This window comes from Diceros bicornis, chromosome 12 (genome assembly GCF_020826845.1).
Source record: "Diceros bicornis minor isolate mBicDic1 chromosome 12, mDicBic1.mat.cur, whole genome shotgun sequence".
NCBI lineage: Eukaryota > Metazoa > Chordata > Mammalia > Perissodactyla > Rhinocerotidae > Diceros > Diceros bicornis.
The window spans coordinates 65456442-65480529 of record NC_080751.1 but is presented as its reverse complement, the minus strand read 5'-3'; the positions used below and the strand labels follow the sequence as shown (position 1 = coordinate 65480529).

Below are 24088 nucleotides of genomic sequence, written 5' to 3'. Positions count from 1 at the left end.
CTTATCCCTTTATCATGTTACACAAGATGTATTTATTTTATGTCATAGTATTTAGGTATTGTTAACTTTACATCATAGTATTTAAGTTACAATATCAAGGAGAAGAGTAAACAGCATGCAAGGATTGTGCATCCTTGTCTGGGGAAAGGCTCAGTGAGTTTTCAGTTGTATGCAAGATAGTTGTATCATGTTAAGTGGAAGTATGACCTTTTTATTGTATTTATTTGGAGATTAAGTATGGTTTAAGGAGACACATATGGGTGCCAAGTTCACAAGGAGTGGACATGTGATGGTTAATTTTATGTGTCAACTTGTCTGGGCCACCGTGCCCAGACATTTGGTCAAACATTATTCTGGATGTTTCTGTGAGAACGTTCTGGATGAGATTAACATTTAAATTGGTGGACTCTGAGTAAAGCAGATTGTCCTGTAGATCGTGGGTGGGCCTCATCCAGTCAGTTGAAGGCCTTGATAGAACAAAAGGCTGACCTCCCCCAAGCAAGAGGAAAGTCTTTCAGCAGACAGTCTTCAGACTTGAACTGCATTACTGGCAATTCCTGAATCTCCAGTCTGACAGCCCACCCTGTAGATTTTGAATTTGCCAGCCTCCATAATTGCATGAACCAATTTCTTAAATAAATCTCTTTATATATACACATCCTATTGGTTCTGTTTCTTTGGAGAACCCTGACTAATACATGGCCATGCCAATTTATACCCTGTTCCACATGCTTTTCTTACAATGAAATGTTGACACTCCCCCTTCAACTGGTGGTATCTATTCTACGATCTCTCCCTTTGAACCTGGGTGGGGCTTTTAACCACTTCAATTAATAGAATGGGGAGGAAGTGACAGCGATTGACTTCTGAAGCTTGATCACTAACGGCCACATGGCCCTTGGAATGCTGCCTTTGGAATACAATCACCATACTGTGGGAAAGCCCAGGCCACATGGAGAGGCCACAGCTGGCCAACAGCCCCAGCTAGGATCTCAACGACATGAGCATCAATTGTGTCATATAAGCGAAAGAACCTTCAAATGATTCCAACCCCTGGCCTTCAAGTCTTTCAGTTGAGGTGCTAGGTATTAAGGAACAGAGATAAGCCATTCCTGCTGTGACCTGTACATGTTCCTCACCCACAGACTCTATGAGCATAATGAATGGATTTTTATGCCACTACATTTCAGGGTAATTTACTATGCAGGCATAGTAACTGGAACATCACTATTCAGAGCTACACTTGAAAAAGCCTTCATGAATACCCAGTCTTATTATTGCAACATCATAGGAACCTATAACCAGGCAGTATCAATTTCCATATTCAGAATTATTTTCTACAGGCATTTTGAAGAATTCTTGACATCGTTTTTATCACCACCACCCCCACTTTTAAATATAGCAAATTGTCTTATTTCAGTCTGCTTTAAATAAAAATCACAAGTCTTGTTAAGAAGAACTGTGATCAGTTTCACAGACAGGAAGGAGGTACAGTGAAGCAACGACCCTGGGAGAGAGGCTGAGAAAGCAAGCCTGAACCCTGTGTGCAGATGCAAAATGGCTCTCTTCCGTGGGAAATGGAACTCAGGGGTCCTGGCAGATTTCGGGTGGCTGGATTCAGAACATTTGTCTGGTGCACAGTCTGTTCTCAAACACCCTCAGCCTCCAGGCATGTTCTCTTGCTCAGACTCCAAGTGCAGCACCATTTCCCCAAGAGCCATTAGCATCCCTCACAGGGACTGATGAGCTCAAGCTCATCAAGCTCAAGATGGCGGGCGTGGGGAAGAGAGTGACATTTGTGCCTGCCGGCCAGCAGCACCCAGCCATAAATTGTGTCCCTTCCTGGCTTGCTTATAATGAGACCGACACTGTTAGTGAGATCTCTTTTGGTGTTTTACAGTCCCTCTGAAACTCATCTGGGTTGTCCTTTGTCTCCCTCTCCCCATATATCTGGAGTGATGGACTTTATGGCCACTTCTTCAGCGGATAGAGAATTATAGATCTCTGGATTTATGTCTGTTGGCTGGGCCCCCTCTGGTCCCTGTACCATAAGGTGAATGCTGGGGCAGCGAGAATGATGTTGCATTCTAATAGATCTGGACCAGTTTCTGACAGCTTATTTTGGCAAAAGCATAAAATTCAATGATTGTTGCTCAGCTCAGAAGCTGTAGGAAATTCAGGGAAAAAAAAGAGGATATTTAAACATGAGACTCCCTGTCTCCAAAGTGCTCTCTGAATCAGGTAAATTGTGAAAACCAGAGTAAGCTAAGCCAACAAATTTAATGACAACAATGGCTGGTCTAGAAGGAACATGATTTATCCCAGGGGATGGTGCATGAATGTACTTGTCCCTGATATTGAGGGATCACCACCCGCCATTTGAACAAATAAGTGTTCTGTTAGGTAAGCAGGAGGGTGCAGTAGCCAGCCTCTAAGATGGCCCCAAATGATCTTGGTCCACTGGTACCCACATCTTTGTGTGTTTCCACACTGAACAGGCCTCTGTGACCAATAAGATATTGCAGAAGTGACAGTGTGTGACTCTGATGGCTGGACCATAAAAGATATCACTCACAGAGCTTTGTCCTCTAGGATCACTTGTTTTTGTGGCAAGAATGTGGGGTTAGGGGGGTGCCAGCAGCCATATCTTGAGAACATTCAAGCAGCCCAGGAAGAGGTCCGTGTGGAGAAGGACAGAGGGCTCCTGCTGTCTGCCACACGGTCACAAGAGCCAGCTACCTTTATAAGCTGCTTCCCTCTCTAGCTTCCCTTCCTTCACATGACTGCAATTCCAGCCAGCAGCTTGACAACAGCAAGAAGGGCTCCAAGTGGAAGTGCCTGGCCAAGCTGCTCCTGAATTCCTTTCCACAGAAGCTGTGAGCAATAATAAATGTTTCCTGTTTTAAATCACTAGATTTTGGGGCAACGTGTTTTGTAGCAGGAGATAAACAATGGAGATATATATATACATATATATATAGGTTTACCTGTGTGGGATAGAAAACCCAAAACAAAAAAGATAGGTGTTTATTTCTCTCTCATGTAAGAAATCTAGAGTCACAATTTTGGCTAGTATGGTGATCCTTGGTGTCAGGGACTCAAGCTACTTCTGTTATTGTTCCGCTATACTCAGTATATGGTTCTCTTTTCATGGTCCAATATGGCTGCTCAAACCCCAGTCATGACACCCCCATTCCAGCCAACAGGAAGGAGAAAGAGCAGGAAGGATGTACCATCTCCCTTAAGGACACTTCTGTTTATATGTCACTGGCAAAAACATGGGCATATGGCCATATCTAAGTCCCAGGGGGCCTGGGAAGTGAAGTCTTTATTCTGGGCAGCCATATGTCCAACTAAGAGTCAGAAATTTAAGGCAAAAGAGACATAAACATCAGAGTAAAGTTGCAACATTTGCTAGCTGGGGACTGGCATTAATCAGGATTTGCTGCAAGGTGGTAGCTTAGCTGAATCTGAATAATAATTAGCACTTTGCCAAGAAGATAGATGAGGTATAGTATAGATGGCTGCAAACTCTTTGCCATTCATTGCATGAAGAAGTAGAGCCTACTTCCCCTCCTCAGGAATCTGGGCTGGTCCTGTGACTTGTATTGACCGATAGAATTTAACAGAAGTGACATTGTGCTATGTCGAAGGAGGACTTAAGAGATATGCAGCTTCTGCTTTCTATTTTGGGGACATAGCCTCTGGGAACCCAGCTACCATGTAGGAAGTCTGTCTTCTCTGGGACTAATCCTGCCATGAGAAGGTCCAAGTTGGCCACGTGGAGAGAGTGAGACCATGTATGGGAGCACTGCGGCACCACAAACGGGAGTGGAGTCTTCTCAGACCTTGCAGCCCGCCCAGACACCAGCTGAACGCAGCTGAGGGAATGACGCCAGGTAATGCCCTGGGGAACAGAAGAATCAGCCAGCTAAGCCCTGCCCAAATTCCTGACTCAGAATCATGAGCAAATAAATTGGTTGTCACATATTTGTTTTAGGGTTATTATGCAGCAATAGACAACTGAAACTAAAAGGGGAAGGCTCTTCTAGGGAGAGGAAGCAGCATAAGAAAATAGGCAGCCGTTAGAGGCAATTTGGGGCATGCAAGGAATTCTACAGTTTGATATGCTGGAGGGTAAATGAACCCAGGGTATAAGCTGGAAGTAAGCAGGAGGCTGACCATGGAAGGTCTGGTGTATGTCACCTGAGGGAAGGTGGATTCAGGAGCCTTCCTAAGTAAGAGCTGAATCAAAGGGGAGAGGGTTTCTTGATGGAAGGTTTGCGACATCAGTCCGCTCATAGCAGGATTCGGGATCCAGAGCAAGCATGCCGAGCCTTCTCTTCTCCTGACCTGTAGATCTGAGGGCCAACTTCCCGGGCAGCATATGAGGAGGGAGAAGCAGTGGTTACTTGTGTGGAATGGTGGGTGGGTTTGTATCACGTATTGTGAGGAAGGACTTTGGGGCATTTATGTAATGAAGACATTGTATTTTCTAATCAACTTCTTTTACACTAAAATGTGGCTGCTTCCTTCTTCCTGGTGGCTGGATCCTTAGGAACTAGGCAGCTTGCTTTATCTGGTCCCAGAATGAGCTGGAATGGGGACTGGGGACAGAGTTGGGTGTTAATGAAAGGACAAAGTAGAAAACCTGATTTGATTTCTATTCCCTAGGCTGGATTCAGGGTCACTTTCTCCATTGTATATGGTCCATTTCAGCCTCATTTTTGCTTGTAAGGAAATGACCATATATTCAGGATTGTTTTTGATGGTGCCTTCATGACTGAGGCCAAATGCCTCCTACTCCTTATAGCCAGAATAGGTTGCTTATCACTCTCTTCTAGAACATTTGAAAAATTTTTCTGAACGATCCATTACACGAAATCCATACTGGTGAATGTTTTAGCTCCTTCTTTTCTGTACCTGTTAGGAATGTGCTGGGTAGCAAGCAAGAGAGAATTAACAGTGGCTTAACTACATAAGGAATTCTCAAGCCACAAGACGTCTACAGGGAGACAGACCTGGGCTGGTAGCTTAGCTCACCATTGTCATCAAGGATCCAATCTCCTTCTATTTTCTGCTTCGAGAGCCTTAGCATGAAGCTTTCATCTTCGTTAACTCATTGCTGCCTTTCCAGGCATCATGTCTGTGTTCCAGGGGGAAGAAGAGCGCGTGCTGGTCAGGTCTTTTCCTTTTAAAAAGTCCCTACTTGGGACTTCCATTTAAATCTCTCCAGGCAGAACTGGGTCTCATGGCTATGTCTCTCTGCAAAGGACTCTGGAAAGGTGATTGTTTTTTTTTCTTTATCCCAGCCTGGATTATAGAGAAAGGCAAGGGGAAGGGGACTGTGTGTGGCTTTCGTGTGGCCAGTCTACCGAGTCCTTCATAGGACCCATCTTCTCTACACTATATCTGAGAGCACATTTCTTAGGCCTGTCTCAGCAGGGGCAAAACCATGTGTTCTGCATGGGCTATAGCACAGCTAACTTGAAAATACATAGCACAATCTCTCTGGGTGCATGGATAATATAGTGAAACTTCACCATAACATGATCAGTGGGGTCCAAAAGATCCCATTACATAAATGTGGGGTTATTGTGAGGTTACAGAAATAAATGTCAGGGATATGTCCCAGCGGGGAGTTCTGAGTCCAGCTGGAACTTCACCCTGCTCAGCTGCGGTTTGGCGCCACCTAGTGGTAGCTGTCCTCCCACCTAACCATCTGTGTAGCTGCGTTTCTGGGACCACGCAGGGATTCCAGGACTGTCTCCCTGTTACTAGGCGCCCATTTAGTCAGCCTGTTCTGAGGAGAGTGGACCAGCAGGATCCTGGACTGGGGGCACGCATCCTCTATCTCTTGGTTTGGTGAAAGAGTTGCCTGCCACTTCTCTGCCTAGCCTGTCCTACCCTGCCAAGGAGGGTAGCCAATCACATTTTATCCCAATTCACATTACTGAGGGTATTAACACACACACACTTCTGTATTTATATTTACTAAAGCAGTATATTAAATGAGCTAAACTTGATAGGTTATAAGCAGAAAACACGATCTGTTACCTTGCAACCCTCTCTATGGGCTCTGTCTTTCCCCGACCTAGATGGAGCCTCTGGCATCTTCCTGAACTTTTCTGGTCACCCTCAGATAATGCAAAGTTGTCTGGTTACTTTCATCACAATTATAGCCTCATTTCTACAATTAAACTATCAAGTCCAGTGTAATGATCAAAATTCACGTCTTTAACAAAAATTATAGCTTCTTCCCTCCCCAGCTTGGCAACGGGGTGCGGGGCGTGGTCAGTCTCTGCTCTCCCCTCTCCCATGAGCTGTTGTTTCTGACCCTTGGAGAGGAATAAAATCTGGCCTGGGTGCGTGCGTGCGTGTGTGTGTGTGTAATGCCCCTTTATCTGGTTGGTGCCGTGATGATCTGATTCTGGTGTTCTTGCTCAATTCTGCCCCAGGTTGATTCTTTCACTCAGGGGGTACTCTTTGTGAGTATCTTGGAGATTCTTGTGCTAGTATCTTCCAAGTGCAGCTCACAGGAGGCAGGTGGTATCCCTCCTCTGGTTAGAAGGTGTGAACACAACAGGGTCCTTTGGGGGTCTGTCTGCTGCATCATTTAGCTTCTTCAGGCAGCTCTCTTGGGCACATTCCCTTTGAAGATAGCTTGAAGTCCACTCTCCACAGGTCCAGTTAGCCCTGGGGGGAAGAGTCACACATTTCTCCATAGTTGCAAATCCGTCTGCTCTCCTAGCAGCCCTCTCCCTCCCTCTGTCTCTTCTCCTGCCCTGCTGCCTCGGGCTTTCCAGCCCCAGCTCCTCGGAGCAGCCTTGTGCTTCCCAGACTCCAGAGATCAGAAGTTCTCCTGGGAGTCCCCTGGAAACACTTTCTCCCTTGAGAGAGGAAAAATGGCACAGTGCTTCAACAACTTTCTTCAGAGAAATCTTTTCTCTTAACTTGCCCCTTCAATCCTTTTGTACTTTTAAGCTAGGGATTAGCTGAAGGTACAAAAATCAGATTTCAGATTTCCCTTTTGCGAGTCCCGCATAATATGTGATGTTGTGCCTGTCTTTAGAATGTGGGGTATGTGGCATGTATTCAGAACTGCTACGTCGCGTAACTCTCAGGGGTATCATTTATATACATTTATATAAAATATAATGAGAATATAGACTCTAAGGTGAATGGTGCCCCCTGGAGGTGTGAAGTTGCAGGCCTGAATGTATTGTCCTCACTCCTTGGAGCTTCAGGTGAGTCCTGTTACATGTAATGCCAATAATAGAGCCGACACTCACATATTGTTACCATGTGCTATGTTTTAGGTGCTTTACCTATTTAATTCCTCACAACAATCCTACAAGACAGGTACTATTATTCATGTCTGTTTTACAGATGAGTAAACTGAAGCCTAGACTTGTTAAGGTTACACAGCTAGCAAACGGCAGAGCTAGAATTCACACCCCGGGAGTATGGCTCCCGAACTTACTTATAACTCTGCGCATACATCTTGCCTGAGGGTTTCACTTTCCTCCATGCCCTTCTGTGCCAGGCTACAGACGCCACAGCGTGAACCCAGGAGTTAGGGGGATGTGGCCCAGATCTCACACTGCCATTCAGTAGCTGTGTGGCTTTAGATGTCATTTAACTTTCCTGAATATGTGTCCTCACCTAAAAATACTAATACACCTGACAGAGTTGTCGGGAGGATCCATCATTCATTTGCTTTTCCTCTCTCTCTGTGCAAAGAGAAAGGAGTCAAAAGTTCACAGAGGTCAAATAAACCTGAAATTTTCAACGCTGCATCCAACACTGGGGAAGGGAGACCTAAATCGTTACTTATTTCGGTCAAAACTTTTCAGTAAACGCCTGTGGGGTGCCAGGCGCTCACTAGCCTTGGCTGTCTGGGCAGTGAGCTCAGGCCTTCCCTCCCGCTCGTTCACGCCACAGCCCCGCCGGTCTTCGAGGGTGGGGGCTCAGTGAGGCAGCCGAGGGGGCACAGCTTTGCTGTCCATCAGCCTGGGCTGTTGTGTGACCCTCGTCACGTAACGTCTGCTTCTTTATATGTGGAAAAGTGGTCCTGATGACACACAGCATGCTCTAAAGCAATGGGAACTGTCAGTTGCGGCTAATGATGGCCGGTCGTGGCTACTGATGGAAGGCAAGGTCCAGCGGAACTGGGTCCGCGCTGGGCTCCCGGACCGGTCATTTCTTTGGCGGGAACCGTTCTCCGGGGTCTGGGGCCCCGCCCGGACTCGGAAGGCCGCGGGCCGAGGGCCGGAAGCGCGCCCTGCACCGCGCGGCGTGTCAGTGTGGAGGGAGGGCGAGCGGGCGGCGCGGCGGCGGACGGGGCGAAGATGGCGGCCTTCTCCGGTGCGTCCGTGGAGCGGGGGCTGGTGCGGGCGGCTCGATCCACGCCTGGCCCTCGGGCAGCTGGCGGGGTCTCCGGGGCGGGGGCGCACAGGGGCCGCGCGGTGCCGGGGGCGCTGTCCGCGGCGCGCCCGTGGTCCCCGGGCTGCGGGGGGACCGTGGCGGCCGCGGGCGGCGCGGGCGGCGCGCTCCTTGTCGCCGGGAGGGCCTTCCCTCCAGGTGCCGGCCCGGCCGGGCCCCTGCTCCTTCTGTTCTTTGTCCACGGCTCTCCTGCCGGCGCGCCCGGGCTGCGGGAAGGATGCGGCGATGGCTCTGGCTGCTTTCGGAGCCCGGGCCTCCTGCCTCCGGACGTGGCAGCGGCGTCGGGAGCCTTTTTCTGGCCGCGCCGGGTGGCAGCGGGGCTTGGCCCGGCCGAGAAGCTGCAGGGCGCGGGGATGGGGCCGCGGGGAGCTGGATCCTGCCTCTGCCCAGTTTTTTCAGGTCCTTCCCAAAATCAAAGTCCCGGGCCCAAACCTGATGATATTTATTTGTTGTTAAACGCTATTATATCAACGTTAACGTTAAATATTGAAGCTAAAGGGAAAGCATTTTCATCCGCATGTGCACTAGCCCAGCATAAATTTTGAAAATTATTTGCTGATACCCCCCTTTATTCCAAACAGGAATTTGAGATGGCTTCTCCAACCCAACAGTTGTCGTTTTTTCCCTCTTCTTTTATCATCCTCTCTTTATACATCCACAGTTTTACGAAGCTGCAATAAGCCCTACATAGCAAGCCTAAACGTGGTAAATTTATATAGCAGTAAAGGTATCAAGTTAGGCCTACTATCGTTTAATGTTCTTAACCTAGTAAGATGATTTCAGGTATTATAACATAATATTGTGCTTTATTCAACTTTTCTCCTATAAGAACATTAGGAATTCCAAGTCTTTAGTCATGAGAAAGGATTTCTGGTTGTTTTAGTTGCATCTCATAATGGGAGGCCAGAGGAAATCTACTCAGAGTGGCAGCTGTTTTTCTTTTCCCAGCTCTCTCTTAAAACAAGATTTTTGAGCCAAGTTGTGTAGGGCACATCCAGGTTGTCATTTTATAGGTTCACTTCTTTGGGAGTCATGCACAACTTTCAGGAATGTTAGGGTAAAGGACTAGAAGAGTCTGTGATAGGAAATAAAGACAAAAGTAGAATTAAAGAACATGACTATTCCTCTTTTTCCCTTAAGTGTTAAAAATGTTAGATTTAAAGACAACATGGTTTCAAAACAAACATACAGAGAACACGACCAGAATGGAACAAGAAGTTGTCTGGAATTTGCTGCAAGCAGTCGGTGGTTGCTGCTTGCCATATAACAGTTTCACAAGTGGCTTCAGCTTGCACTGTTCTGTATGCAGCATATTTAAGAACATCACCACCTTTTTTCCACCAGTTTGCATTTTAGGAGAGAGAATACAGCTAGACTCTCATGGGGGCACTTCTTAGAAAGGTTTGCTTGGATATGCAACTTTAGATCTTGATTGGTTTTTTGATCTGTGGATTTTCCTGGGGAGATTTAGAGGTAGGAGAGCCTTCTTTTTTGAAAAAGACTTATACTTTCCCGTGTCATCAATGTTTATATTAACTGTAGTTCAATATAGTTATATTAATTATAGGTTATAGAATTTTAGTGTTGTATCTATTGTGTTAATTGCTAGTATGATTCTTCTCACCTGATACAAAGAAAAAGCTACTTTTGGAATGGATATATTCAATTTGTAGATTTGTTTATGCCTTTTTGCAAACAATTACAAAAAATACAAAATTTCCAAATTGATTATCTGTGAGGCTTGGGAATGTTTGAATATTGTTAATTTTTTTAATGGGAATATATCCTTTCGTAATGATGACGATAATAAAATCTGCATTTTTATAAATGCAGACTTCAACTAAAAATCACTTCTTATTTGGGAAAGAGGTTTAAATAATCTGACTACTCCATGTATAACTACTCTCTACACTTCATTTGAGAAATGATAGACAAAATCTAATCAGAAATAACTCAATCTATTCATTTAGGACTGGCTTTGAAGTAGAATTATTTAAATATGTGAACAATTAAGAACAGAGCAGTTCTTCAGCTGATATATCAAATTACCCAAGTTTTCACCACTGGCCCCTCCCTTTGCAGTTAACTAGAGTTTTGATTATGGCTGCCAATAAATGTGGATTCTCTCCACTGGCCTGTTAATTTTTCTCAGATTGCTGAGCGTATGTACATGGTCCTGAAGTAGCCAAGGCACATGGCCTGCCACATTATCTCTAGATGAAGCAACTAAGTGCTGGTCTAGAACCCTCTCTCTAACACTGGCAGATTTTTCACTAGTCATAGGAAAGAAACATTCACTGGTGGCTACTTGTGTTAAGTAACAACTCTGTGCCAGATGCATTACATATTATTGTCTATCATCTTCCCGTATCCCTACAAGGTAGGTCATATTGCATAGAGAAAACAGGTTTCTAGCTTGTCCAAGGTCACGTTGCTAGTAAGTGAGAGCTTGATTTGAACTTGTCTTTCTCTAGAACTTACACTCTTCCAACAGTGGCACACTCAGGAGGTTCGATATCACTGAGCTGCGCTTCAAAGCCTTCTCCCTGTTCTGTGAACGGTCATTTTAAGAGCAGTATGATTTAAGTTTAGCATGTGTGATTTTTTAAATTAATTTTTATTTCAGAAATGGGTGTTATGCCTGAGATTGCACAAGCTGTGGAAGAGATGGATTGGCTGTAAGTACATAAAGCTTCAAGTTGACCAAAAAAAGTTGTGACAACGTTTTATAATTTAAACAGTTGTCATTGATTTTATCAGATGTTTTTGGGTCTAGTTGTGTAAGTGGAATTCAGTTTTTCTTGTGATTCTCTAAATTATAGAAAGTTTCCTTTCTAAGCTTTGATATATTTTTAGCTGAAAAAGATTGGTAGTATCTACCAAATAAAATTCTCTTTTAGGTTTATAGTTTAACATGACTTAATTAGTTTTTTACTAACTAAAATTCTTCAAAATATGATTCTTTTAGTCTCCCAACTGATATCCAGGCGGAATCTATCCCATTGATCCTAGGAGGAGGTGATGTACTTATGGTATGTTTAAATTTGCTGAGGTGGCTGGGAGCCGGAGGCACAGTTCTGGGGCTGTTTGTGAGCTGCTTTAGGAGCTCCATAGGTTTAAAAATGATATTTTCACCAAATTAATTTTATTTATTCACATGTAGGGTACATACACTGTATTCAAAGTGTCAGGTAGAAGTTGTGGGGAACACAAGGGTGAATAAGATGCAGTTTTTGCCCTTAAGAAGCTTCAACCCAGTAGCACAGTAAGATGAACACAGATAAATATCATATGAGAGAGAATGCGGCATCTGCATCAGAGATGCAGAGCACTACAGGATTCACGTGGGGGTCCAGTTATCCTTCTCTTGAGGGATCATAAGGGACTCTGCTTGGAGGAAGTAGATTTTGGACAAGGGAAGATGAAAGAAAAATACTCTCTAGGTAGAGAGCATATCAACAAAAACAGTGAATAGGAGAGTGCAGGATATTGTCCCAGAGTAGTTTAATTAGATGGAAGCATAAAATATAGGTGACTGGTGGGGCGTAACTTGAGATAAGATAGGAAATATATAGTGGTCAGATTATTTGGGTTCTTTCTCAAGCGTCATGTTAAAGAATTCGGTTATTTGTTGGCAGTGGGGATCACTGGAAATTTTTAAGTAGGGGTGTGTTACGTGGTTAGAATTGTTTTTATGAAGACTGATTTGGTAGCAGCCTGAAGTACAGCTCTGAGAGATTAGATCCTGTTAGGATACTTTTGTAATAATCTAGGTTAGAATGATGAGAGCTTGGATTTGAATGGTACCAATGGGAAAAGAAAGGGGAGAAGAGGATCTTGAGGGAATAGGGGAGAAGTCAGAGTTGACTGAGGAACCTGGGTAATCTGGAGGCCCTGTGAAAATAAAGGTGGCTAGTCAGGTGCTAAAGATGTCTACATGCTATCACGTTAACGTGACTTCTTACATTGACAAACTGTAAAATCAACTATTTTTCCCATTCAGGCTGCAGAAACAGGAAGCGGAAAAACTGGCGTAAGTAATAAACTTAAATTGACTTATTTTGTAAGAGGTGATTTTTAAAGCAGCTTTGAACAGTGGTTTTTACTTTGAAATATTTAATAAAGCAACCTCCTCCAAAATGTAAGGAATTGATTGCTTGCCACTGAGACGGGTATTTTTGTTGCCAGCTAATTCTGAAATAAGACCTACAGCGGTATGGCTTTAAGAATATTGTTTTAAACTGGTAAGGGAGAAAGAGTTACAGTATCTTTAGTATTTGTACTCACTTGTGAATTTTAATGCAGTGGCTCTAGTAATAAAGAGGTTGCAAATAGAGGTTGACCTCCTGCTGGCGGAGACTAGAGAAACACTTTGTCAGACTGGACGGTATTTTTTCTTTAGTTTCGGTTCAATCTGCAGGTTCCCATTGTTTATTGTTTTGCGTTGTCAGCTGGTTCCCGATTCCTTCATTCAGTCAACTCTGTGTTATCTTACTAGTATTTTAGATTTGGGCAAATGAAATTGGAGCAGCAATCTGGAATATGTATAATTATTTAATGTGCATGCATAACTTTTGTAATTTATATTGATGAATAAACTGTCATTAATATCTGAATACTAATATAGAGAACTGTTGTTTCTTTGATAGGCTTTCAGTATTCCAGTTATCCAGATAGTTTATGAAACTCTGAAGGACCAACAGGAAGGCAAAAAAGGAAAAACAACAATTAAAACTGGTGCTTCGGGTAATTTTTGTATATTAATAATTCCTTTTAATGTAAATTAGTAATTCTCATCCCTGGCATTTACAGATGTGAGATATGGCTGTGCATTTTTATTGTCAGTGTCTGGGGGGTGGTATTGGCATTTGGTGTCCGGAAACCAGGGATGCTAAATGTCATTTAAAGCGTAAACCGTGAAAGGTTGTCCTTCCTAAAATACTGATAGTGCTTCCTTTGAGAAAACACTGACATTTTGGAAATTATATTTATTTTAATGTTTTTCTTAACTTGATAACTTTTTATGCCTAATATTAAAAATAAGTTGATACAATGTTTTACAAAGGTATGAAGGAAGGATTTTATAAATAATTGATGGAGTGATAATCCATGATGGTGGGAAATATTGCCTTCCACAGGGAAAAGGGGCATGCATTTTCCTTTAAGATAAGAAAGAAGGAGCCCAGGAAGTTAAAATGTAAAGTATGAGTTTTAAAGTCAGTTTCTGATTTGCAGTCCTATCTACAGGGAGATTGGTCCTTTGCTAGGGTTTCTGGTCCTGTCTGTAAAATGAACAATCTTACCTCAATTTCCTCCTCTTTAGATTATGTTGCTTTTATTAAATGGTTTCTAAATTCCATTCTATCTTGAGTAATCTATGGTTTTGTTATATTTTAACAAAATTTACTCCATAATTTGTCACTTTTGTTTCATGATACAAAATAGGATTGTGACAAAATTGCAATCTTAAGTGGAGTGAACTTGGCATATCACCATTTTCTTTCAGTAGTTTGAAAGTAACAGTTACATAGTTCATAGAATGAACTCATTTGTAAATGAATTGTGAGATAGATAATGGATATGAATTATTTAGACTATTGGCCTATTCAAAAATAGTTTTAGACTTGTAACAACTATAAACCATCATTTATGAGAGATGATGATAAAAGAGAATACTTCCAAAGGAGGATAAGCAGAATGGTAGTGGTTCCAAAATCATGTCTTATGAGGAAAAAAGAAACTATGTATTTAAACATGGAGAGACAAGTATAAAAGGAGATGGGATAGTTGTTAAGTCATTGAAGGAATCTGGAGAGAAGACAATTGTTCTTCAAAGTAGGACCAGGACTAATTAGAAATAATCTAGAGAAGATTTCTGTTTAACTTAACTTCCTACTAGCTAGATTGAAGCCACAGTGGAAGAGAGAACCTTGAGGGAAAGTTACTTCTCCATCATTCAGAGTGTTTAGGCAGATAATAGATATCTTTTGAAGAGAAGTAATATAGAAAAGATTTCTACCTTGGGTGGGAAGTTGGGCTTGAAACCATGTAGAATTCTCTTTAGCTATTATGATTCCTTGATTATCCATAAACTATTAAGATGTTGTAGAAAAGAAAAATGCTGATTCCATAAAAGTGAAGAGGAAAAAATTTTGTAATTTTTGACTGTGATAGTGAATTGTTTACGATAAAAGACTTTTCTTTTGATAATGATAAAATGATACTTAATTAGATCCTAATATGTTGGTCACTTATTTCCGTTATGATAGAAGTCAACTTGTTTAGTTACCAAAACTTCATTTTATCAGTCCTCTCGTAGTTATGACAAAGATGAGCACCATCTAATACAGAGTACACTAAGGCAAGTGAGGAGAAAAGGGTTTAGCCCCAGATGGGCCAGTGATTTTTCTTTTTTTAATGTAAGGTTGTAGGGGTTTTTTTTTTTTTTTTTTTTTTTTGTGGTGCTGGGAAAGATTCGTGCTGAGCTAACATCTGTTGCCAATCTTCCTTTCTCTTTTATTTTTTTTTCCCCTCCCCAAAGCCCCAGGACATAGTTGTATATTTTAGTTGTAGGTCCTCCTTCTAGTTCTTCTGTGTGAGCCACTGCCACAGCATGGCTACTGACAGATGAGTGGTGTGGTTCCACGCCTGGGAGTTGAACCTGGGCCGCTGAAGTGGAGTGCGCTGGACTTTAACCACTAGGCCATCAGGGCTGTCTCTGGGCCAGTGATTATTATCTTTGACATGTTTCAGTTTTCAATTTCAGTTTCGCCTTTAATAAAAACAGCAACTTTTACTCGTATATTACACATAATGTGTAAAACCATATTGAATCTAGAGGAATTAAAGTATCATATAAAATATAAAATATTTGCTTTATTTTTTATAGAGTTTTTAATTTCACATGTTTATGGGTAACTTTTCTTATTTTGTTTAGTGCTCAACAAATGGCAAATGAACCCATATGATAGAGGATCTGCTTTTGGTAAGTGAATAGATTTCAGCAGCTTGTTTGTGATTCAGAAACTTGTTTTTAGTAATAGCTGAGAATATCAAGAAAATTATGAAAGAGAATAGTAAATGAAGATTTAATTTACCAGATGTTGGAATATAGTGCTACAGTTAAACAGTTTAGTACTGACATAGGAATAGATAAATAAGTCAGTGGAATATAATGGAAATAAATCCCAGTATATATGAGAAGTTAATGTATAGAAAAAAATATTTCAGTGGGAAAAGGGATGATTTATTCAGTAAGGGCACTGGCACAATTGATGATCCATCTGGAGCAATGTAAAATTGATTTATATCATAATTAAAAACATTCTAAATAGATTTAGGACTTAAATAAATATGTGTGTGTATATAAAAAATTAAAAAAATAGGAAACTACATGTATAATTTAAGCCCTGGGGAATTTTCCTAACCGAAAATAGGAAGCTCAGAAATTGTAAAAGAAAAGATAGGTATATTTGTTTAAAACTGGAGAAAAATATGTGTGGAAAAGATATCATAGACAAAAGTCAACAGACAAAAATAAATTTGGAAAGAATACTTGCAATATCGATGAAAGATAAAGAGTCCTTATAAATTGGTAAGGGAGTTTTGTGTAGATAGCAGATAAAAATGTTAATTGTTTTACTAAGAAAGAGATAAAAACCAGCAAGGAACATGGGCAAAGAATATGAATAGGCAATTCACAGAAAAGCAAATCCAAATGGCAATAAATGTGCAAAGATCAAGTTTACAGGCAGTAGGGAAATGGAAATTAAAGTTACAGTAAGATGTTGTTTTATACCCATCTCATTGGCAAGCATCCAAAAGAGTGATAACCAACTTATGAATATTGCCTTTCAAGCAGTTTGGCATTACCTATTAAAAATATATATATTCCTGGAAGGTCTACCCGATTGGAATGAAAGCACCAGTATCCAAGGTGTTTGTGCAACTTTATCTGTAATGATAAAAACTGCCGACAAAGTGAGTGCTATTGCTAAGAGAATGGTTAACAAAGATTAGGCTGTATCCAAGGACTATCGTGTAGCCATTACAAAGCATGAGTCAGTGCCATAGAGGTGACTTGGAAGAATTTTCACCAGGTGTTGATGAATAAGAAAAGCAAGATGCAGAGAAATGTCGAGTGGGCATGAGCAATCATGCCAGAAACAAACCCCAAAATGCTGTCCCCACTGTATGATATCTAATTTATTTAAAAGTTTATACCTGTATATATGCATAAAGAATTTTAAATATAAAAATTTTAAGGATTTGCCATTGCTAGAGAACTTTTTAAAAAGTTCAAAGTTTATATAATGTAGTACCCATATGAGTAAGAATTTATACTTTGAATAAATGATTTAAATGAAGTAAAATGTGTGATGAGGTGCTTTTTTTTAAAAGTTCATTTTACATTCAAGTGCTGAATTTGAGTTGCAAACCTGAACCAGGACAGAAGTTATAGTTTCTTTCCAGTATAGACAAAAGCCAAATGCTTTCCTTAAAGCCAATAAACACCAGTAAGCACTGTGACTGACCATGGTGTACAATAGAGAACTTCATCTTTTAGAGTCCTAATATCAGCAAATAACAATCGACAGCAAATAAACAATCGTTTATTTATTTATGTTTTTTCCTGCTTTCCCGTTATGGTTTCTGGGTCCATGGATTGGAGAACAAGCCAGAGACAGTTCTTGTTTTCCTTTTAGTATAGTATTCTGTCAAGCTCTAATTGAACATAAAATCAGAGCTACAAGTATTGATGAGTGAGCGAGTGCTGCGTCATCCTTGAGTATCCATTTCTTTAAAGGGCTTGAGAATAGTTGTCTAAACACATTTATGTTGATGACGCAGCTACAATTAGTGCAAGTCAGAGGAGGTGCTGCGTTGATTCCTTTCTAGACTTGCTGCAGTAAAATCTTGTCCTAGTTAACAGGTGACAGTGTAGAAACTAGTCCCCAACGTGGCCAAGGTCCTGCAGGGAAAGAAGGATAGTTACTCGTGGGGAAGATATGGCTATCACTCAGGAGTCAGCAAGTCTCAGTCTCTGGAACATTGCTGCAAGTGAAGGAATTATCTTATCAGCAGGACTGAACAATACTTATTTCAGCATGCATGATTTATATCATCTGTACTGACATGATTTTCTGTGTTTTTCTTAAATCCAGCCATTGGGTCAGATGGTCTTTGTTGTCAAAGCAGAGAAGTAAAGGAATGGCATGGATGTAGAGCTACAAAAGGATTAACGAAAGGTATTCAAACAGCGTTTGTACTTGTATAAGCTTTTGAGGTAATGTATTAATACATGAACTTTCTTTAAATAGCTTTAAATCAAGGGTCAGAAAAGATTTTTAATGTTACAAAAAGATCTATGATTCTTCATTTGGAGCATACATCTGTATGTATTCATGTACATCGTACATGTGTAATTTATGTAAATCTCAAAGTATTTTGCCCTTGTAGGGAAACACTACTATGAAGTATCCTGTCATGACCAAGGATTATGCAGAGTTGGGTGGTCTTCCATGCAGGCTTCCTTAGACCTAGGTAAGTGTTTCTAAAATAAATGAAATTTATTGATTTATATTTGTGGATTGTTAACATTTTATTAAAATGGGGACCAAAATAATAAACCATACAAAGTTTATATTTTAGAGACATGGAACTAATAATATTTATCTATATCCCATCCTGTTTCAAAAAAGATTTGAAGTACTGAAAAATACATATTATAACAGTATAAAATCAGGAAGAATAAGGTTAAGAACGTGAGTGAAGTCAGAGCAAAGTTATTCTTAAATAGGTACCACACAATACTGCATAGATGCTTATATTATTGTAAATTTGTAAACTTCTTTATGGGGCTTTTAATTTTATATTTACTCTCACCACGTAAGTACAATATTTTTTAAATTTAGGTACTGACAAGTTTGGATTTGGCTTTGGTGGAACAGGAAAGAAATCCCATAATAAACAATTTGATAATTATGGAGAGGTAAGTTGTATCATTGACTTAATCATAGCATCAGTAACTTCTTGCATGCTTACGTGATCACTCATGACATGACTGAGGGTATAGGAATGATTCTTAAATTCAGGTGGATTTTCTTAATATTTTTCACAGAAAGTTCAGATTTGGACTTCAGTGAAGAAATGTTACAAAATGAGATAAATATTTTTCTTTTATGCCATTTATTAGCCCCTCTAAAGTATATTACTTTTGTCTTCTGTTTTCACCTCATTTTGATTTTGGCTTTGACTTGAATGCACGTGTTATTCTCGTTTCTTATTTTTAATGTTGGTGAATCTAAGTACACTTGTTCTGGTGAGCCTAAATCTATAGTAATGTGGATGAGCCTGGATATCATGTTGATTCTAGTAAGCCTGTCAGACGCTTCTACATATGGTATGTTGTAATAGGCATTTTAACACGTACGTTAGAGCTTTAAGGAATTATTTTGAAACACTAACACATAGTTTTGATGCAGCTGTGTATGAACTTTTAACTTCACGATTTTGCTTTTTATTAACAGCACTTGACTTTCTGGTTTTCTAGGAATTCACTATGCATGATACCATTGGATGTTACCTAGATATAGATAAAGGGCATATCAAATTCTCCAAAAATGGTAAGTTTTCTATGGATCATCTTATTAGAGAAGAGATATGGTATCCAGTATTTGTGATGTTTTAATTCTCTCTCCCTCTTGTTCAATACTCTCTCTCCCTCCCTTTCTTTTCAACAAATACTTATTGAGCGTTTGCTCTGTGCCATGCACGCTGGTAGATGCTGGGATATAGTGGAAAATGGAGTACACAAGCAGGTTTTTGGGGCTTACCTACTGGTGGGGAGAGATAGACGAATATGTAATATGTTAGGTGAGGACAAGTGCACTGAAAGAGAGTGTGAGTCGGGGAGGGGAGGAAGAATGAGAGCAGTCTGCAGGTGTGGGCATTTATGCAGGACGGTCAGAGAAGCCTTCTCTGGTAAGGTGACATTTGAGTAGAAATCTAAACGAGTTGGGTGCTGGGCCACGCAGATACTTGGAAGAGTACTTCAGGCAGAGAGAACAGTAAATGTGAAGGCCCTGAGATGGAAGCGTGCTGAGGGTATTTGAGTAACAGTGAGGAGCCAGTGGGTCTGGAGCCCACTGCACATGGGGAGGATGGTAGAATGTTGGGTCAGTGAGGTAGCGAGCCCAGGCCGTATAGGGCCTTATAGGCCGTGATACAAACTTTTTGTTTTGAGTGAGATGGGAAGCCATTAGGATTTTGAGTAGAGAATTGGCATCATCTGTCTTTAGTTTAACAGTATCATGGCTGCTGTGTTGAAAACAGACTGGCAGGTGGGTGGGTGGTGGCAGTAGGCAGGGAACCAGATGGATGCCAGGAGTTCCATTTGGGACATATTAAGTTTGAGATACTTTTTAGACATCTAAGTGGTGAAATCAAGTAAGTAGTCAGTGTGCAGGTCAGGAGTTCAGGGGAGAGATCAGGATTGGAGATGTATCTTTGGGAGTCATTGGCTTATAGATGATATTTAAAGCTGTAGGACTGGACGCGATCACCTAGGGAATGAGAATAGATAAAGAATAGGAGAGATCTGAGGCCTGCAGTTTTCTTGTGGTTAGAAGTCTGCAAATGGAGGAGAATCTAGGAGAAGTGAATGAGGAGGAAAGCCAGGAGGAGGAGAACCAAGAGAGATTGAGGTCCTGTAATCCAGGTGAAGAAAGTATTTGAAGGAGGAAGGAATAATCAGATTGTGTCCATTGCTGCTGATGAGTCTAGTCTAGGAAGATGAGGAATAAGGAGGATTAACCACTGGATTTGCAAGTGGAGATCATTAATGAGCTTGACACAGAGCTGTTTTGGTGGAACGAGGGGTAAATGGGGAGAGCCTGATTGGAAATCAGTTCAGTAGAGAATGGAATGAAATGAAGTGGGCGCAGTGAAAACAGAAATCAGGGAGTTTTACTACAAAAAGGGAGAAGAAAAATAGGTAATTGGAGGAAGATCTGTGTTTAAGGAGGTTTATCTGTGTGTTAATATGGGAGCTATTATAGTATGTTTGTATGATATGGAATGTCTAGTTGAAGTTCTGATGGAAGTGATCTGGTAGGAAGAGAAAAATTACAAATGTGGAGGGGGCAGGGGATAATTTCAGGAGTAAAGTAAAAAAGTGAAGAGGTTAGCATGAGGCAGCACAATTTATCTATGGTAACAGGAGGGGGAGCATGACTGCAGATGAGTTGGTAGATTTGGTGGTGAGCATGTAGAAGTTCTTTTCTGGTAGTTGCAATTTCTTCTCTCTCTCTTTTTTTTGAAGGAAAAGACCTTGGTCTGGCATTTGAAATACCACCACATATGAAGAACCAAGCCCTCTTTCCTGCCTGCGTTTTGAAGGTAATTAGAAAAATTTTGCAATGATTATAAGCTACTTTGATCTGAATTATTTTGTATTGTTTAGTTTGCTACTAGGTTAAGAATTTTCATTTTCTCCTTTATTTGATGCCAGAATGCTGAACTAAAATTTAACTTCGGTGAAGAAGAATTTAAGTTTCCACCAAAAGATGGTTTCGTTGCTCTTTCTAAGGCGTTGGACAGTTATGTTGTCAAATCACAGCACTCAGGTATTGCAGCTGAGAGGGTAAGGGTTTCAAGAATGGGGTATTTGTGAAAGCACCGGTAAATAAGGCTTCTCACAGTGGGTTAGTTAGATATACTCCCCTTACTGGTTTAGTCACACATCTTTGTTTAACACATCAGTAAAATTCAGTTTCAAAACCTAATCCATAAGCTCTAAATATTTGGTTTCAGTTTAGGCATTTTGGGGAACCCGATCATGATAATGATGGTATCTGGTATTTATGAAATGTGTGCCAGCACTGTGTTAAGTGCTTCCCGTGGATTATTTAATCTTCACAGCAACCCTATGAGGTAGTACTCTTCCCATCGTACAGACAAAGGACTTGAAGGGTAGGGGCTTGAAGTGACTTGCCCAGGGTCATAGAGTAAGTAAGTGGCAGAACCGAATTCATACTCAAGCAGTCTGACTCCAAAGCTCATACTCTCACCTTATTATACTGCCTAATCTCTTTCAGTTATTCATTTATTTTAAATAATTTTTTTTTGTGTGTGTGAGGAAGATCAGGCCTGAGCTAACAGCTGTTGCCAATCCTCCTCCTTTTGCTGAGGAAGATTGGCCCTGGGCTAACATCCGTGCCCATCTTCCTCCACTTTACATGGGACACCACCACAGCATGACTCGACAAGCGATGCCTCTGTCCCCACCTGGAATCCAAACCTGTGAACCCCAGGCCGCCGAAGCAGAGGGCACAAACTTAATCGATACGCCACTGGGCCGTCCCCTCTTTCAGTTATTTAAAGGAAGGACATTTCATAGCTTGTTTACTTTATCACAAAGCGTGTAATCTATGGCAGTTATTGCAAGTAGATTTAAATAAGCCTTAGTTCATTTTAGGACTCTTAGCTTTATTTTGTTTTGTTTGACTATCTCCTATACTTTTTGACAATTGTTATTTAAAATTTTGATATTCGAATATTTGTGCTTATGTTTTACAATAAAGGTATTTTGAGATGTGATTTGTACGTGTTCTAATCTTTTTTATTCTTTTAAGGTAACGCGCAGGTGGCGCAAACAAAGTTTCTTCCCAATGCTCCAAAAGCTCTCATCGTCGAGCCCTCCCGAGAGTTAGCTGAACAAACTTTGAATAACGTCAAGCAGTTTAAGAAATATATTGATAATCCTAAATTAAGGTAAAGCTTCCTTTCATGCTCGAATGCCTTTTGTCTTTAGGTTTGAGGTGTTTTGAAAGAACTATAAGGTAGAAAAAAATGAGGTAGAAATTCAGTGTGTATACCTACATGTATGAGTGTGTAAATATATTTAACTTTGATATATAGTAGCAATTAGTTTGTATATAAAACTCCTGTTTAAGTGATGTTTGATTAAAAAAAATTGAGATTTTTTTCGTGTCTTATATGAAGAGTCATGGTGTGCAAAACACTTTCAGAGTAAAAATTAATTTTTAAGGGAAGCATTTCACTCATTGTTAGTTTTATAACTTCATTTGCATAGAAAACATATCACTTCTAGCATGTTAGTAAACTTAGCTTGACAAGGTTGATTTTAGCCTGTCTCACAGTGGTGACCTTCTTCCATTTGGGCCTTCAGACTATCTAGGTAGAGGGCTCTTTCTGCCATTGGAGGGAGACCATGAGTTAAGTGATCTTATGGAACTTCTTGCTCAGTAGCAATCCCTTTCAGTTTGAGGAAGGCCATGCTATATAAGAAGGCCATATATATACAGTTGATTTGCCACTTGATTTTTGTTAATTTTGCTTTCAATTACTTTTTTTATCGAAACATAATTTACATACCATAAAATTCACCATTTAAAGTGTACAATTCAGTGGTTTTCAGTTATAGTCACAGGTTGTGCAACCATCACCGCTATCTAATTTCAGAAACTTGAAATTATTGACATCATGCAGGCCCATCTTTTTAATATTGATCTTTCTCACAAGTTAAACTTATTCAGGGATAAGTTATACTTAAAACTTTTTAGGTAAAATAATTCCCAATTTTGTTTTGAGGATTGATGCATGTCACTCATTTGGTAACTACTTGAATACCTTCTATGTGTAAAGTCTTAGGCTAGAGATCAGGGATATAACAATGAGATTTAGTCTTTGCCTTCATAGAATTAAGTGTTGGAGTGTGGGGATAGAGTGGAGGGAGAGAAACAACAAAATGAGTGTGATAAAAGGCCTTGAGGATACGATAGAGAAAGTCACTATAGGAGGCCATAGCCAACGCATTTGCGTGGTATAAGAGACTGGAAACTCTTCAGAAGAGAGTGTTTCTGGAAGAATGTAAAATGCTAATGTGAATTGTTTTTTGTCCTATAACTGTGTGTAAAGATTAACGTGCCTATGGACAAAGGCTGGAAGGGATGATGAATAATAAAATCAATTTATTTGTTAAGATGGTAAAATTGTGGGTTACTCGTTTTGGTATTCAGTACAGGTGAGCCTTTTCCTTCCTTGAAAACCCAGCTCGAGTCCTGGTCTTTCTGTGAAGCTAACCTGTCTGTAGCAGTCCAGTCCTTTCTCCCTCCTCCGATACCCCTGTCTGTGTATGCTTCGCCATAATCCTTACACGCTGCCTTGTGTCAGTGTTCCTTGTTTTCAATACGCATAGCTTTACTCATCCCAGCTTAGTATTACACTCTTTAAGGCAGGGGCTGTTCTTTTGTATTCCTCAGCTCTACAGTACTTTGCACACAAGCATGGACTGTTGTGTGTGTGTGTAGTTATCTGCTGCTAAATTTGTAGGGGTAAATATATCTGATAAGGAAGGTGGATAAGAGTCAAGTATTGTAGGAGAAGAAATGATAGATTTAGGCCCATGGTTTCCAAACCTGGGAGCTTGGGGACCTTATTTAAAATTGCAAATGTATTGGTTCCCTCCTCTGGATATACTAAATCAGAATTTCCAAGGAATAGGAATTAGAACGTTTCTGTTGGTTGGTTTAAGGAAGAATGGCAGCTCTTCTAGGTGATTCCTATGTAGCCAATCTGGCATTTGGTGTTACCGGATTCAGGAAACATAATGGCTCTAGAG

The 24088-nt window shown here is 40.7% G+C and overlaps 1 protein-coding gene across 1 annotated transcript in view; it reads left to right on the top strand.

Annotated features, from left to right (window-relative positions):
* The first annotated feature begins 8302 nt into the window (after positions 1-8302).
* Positions 8303-24088, top strand: part of DDX1 (DEAD-box helicase 1) — a 36586-nt gene continuing 20800 nt past the window's right edge. The window contains exons 1-13 of the mRNA XM_058551761.1: positions 8303-8367; positions 11072-11123; positions 11414-11477; positions 12449-12478; positions 13095-13191; positions 15383-15430; positions 17610-17693; positions 17905-17988; positions 18360-18436; positions 18998-19070; positions 20768-20844; positions 20957-21071; positions 22080-22218. Coding sequence (XP_058407744.1) covers positions 8352-8367; positions 11072-11123; positions 11414-11477; positions 12449-12478; positions 13095-13191; positions 15383-15430; positions 17610-17693; positions 17905-17988; positions 18360-18436; positions 18998-19070; positions 20768-20844; positions 20957-21071; positions 22080-22218 — 956 coding nt within the window. The 5' untranslated portion in view covers positions 8303-8351. The remainder of the gene's footprint in view (positions 8368-11071; positions 11124-11413; positions 11478-12448; positions 12479-13094; positions 13192-15382; positions 15431-17609; positions 17694-17904; positions 17989-18359; positions 18437-18997; positions 19071-20767; positions 20845-20956; positions 21072-22079; positions 22219-24088) is intronic.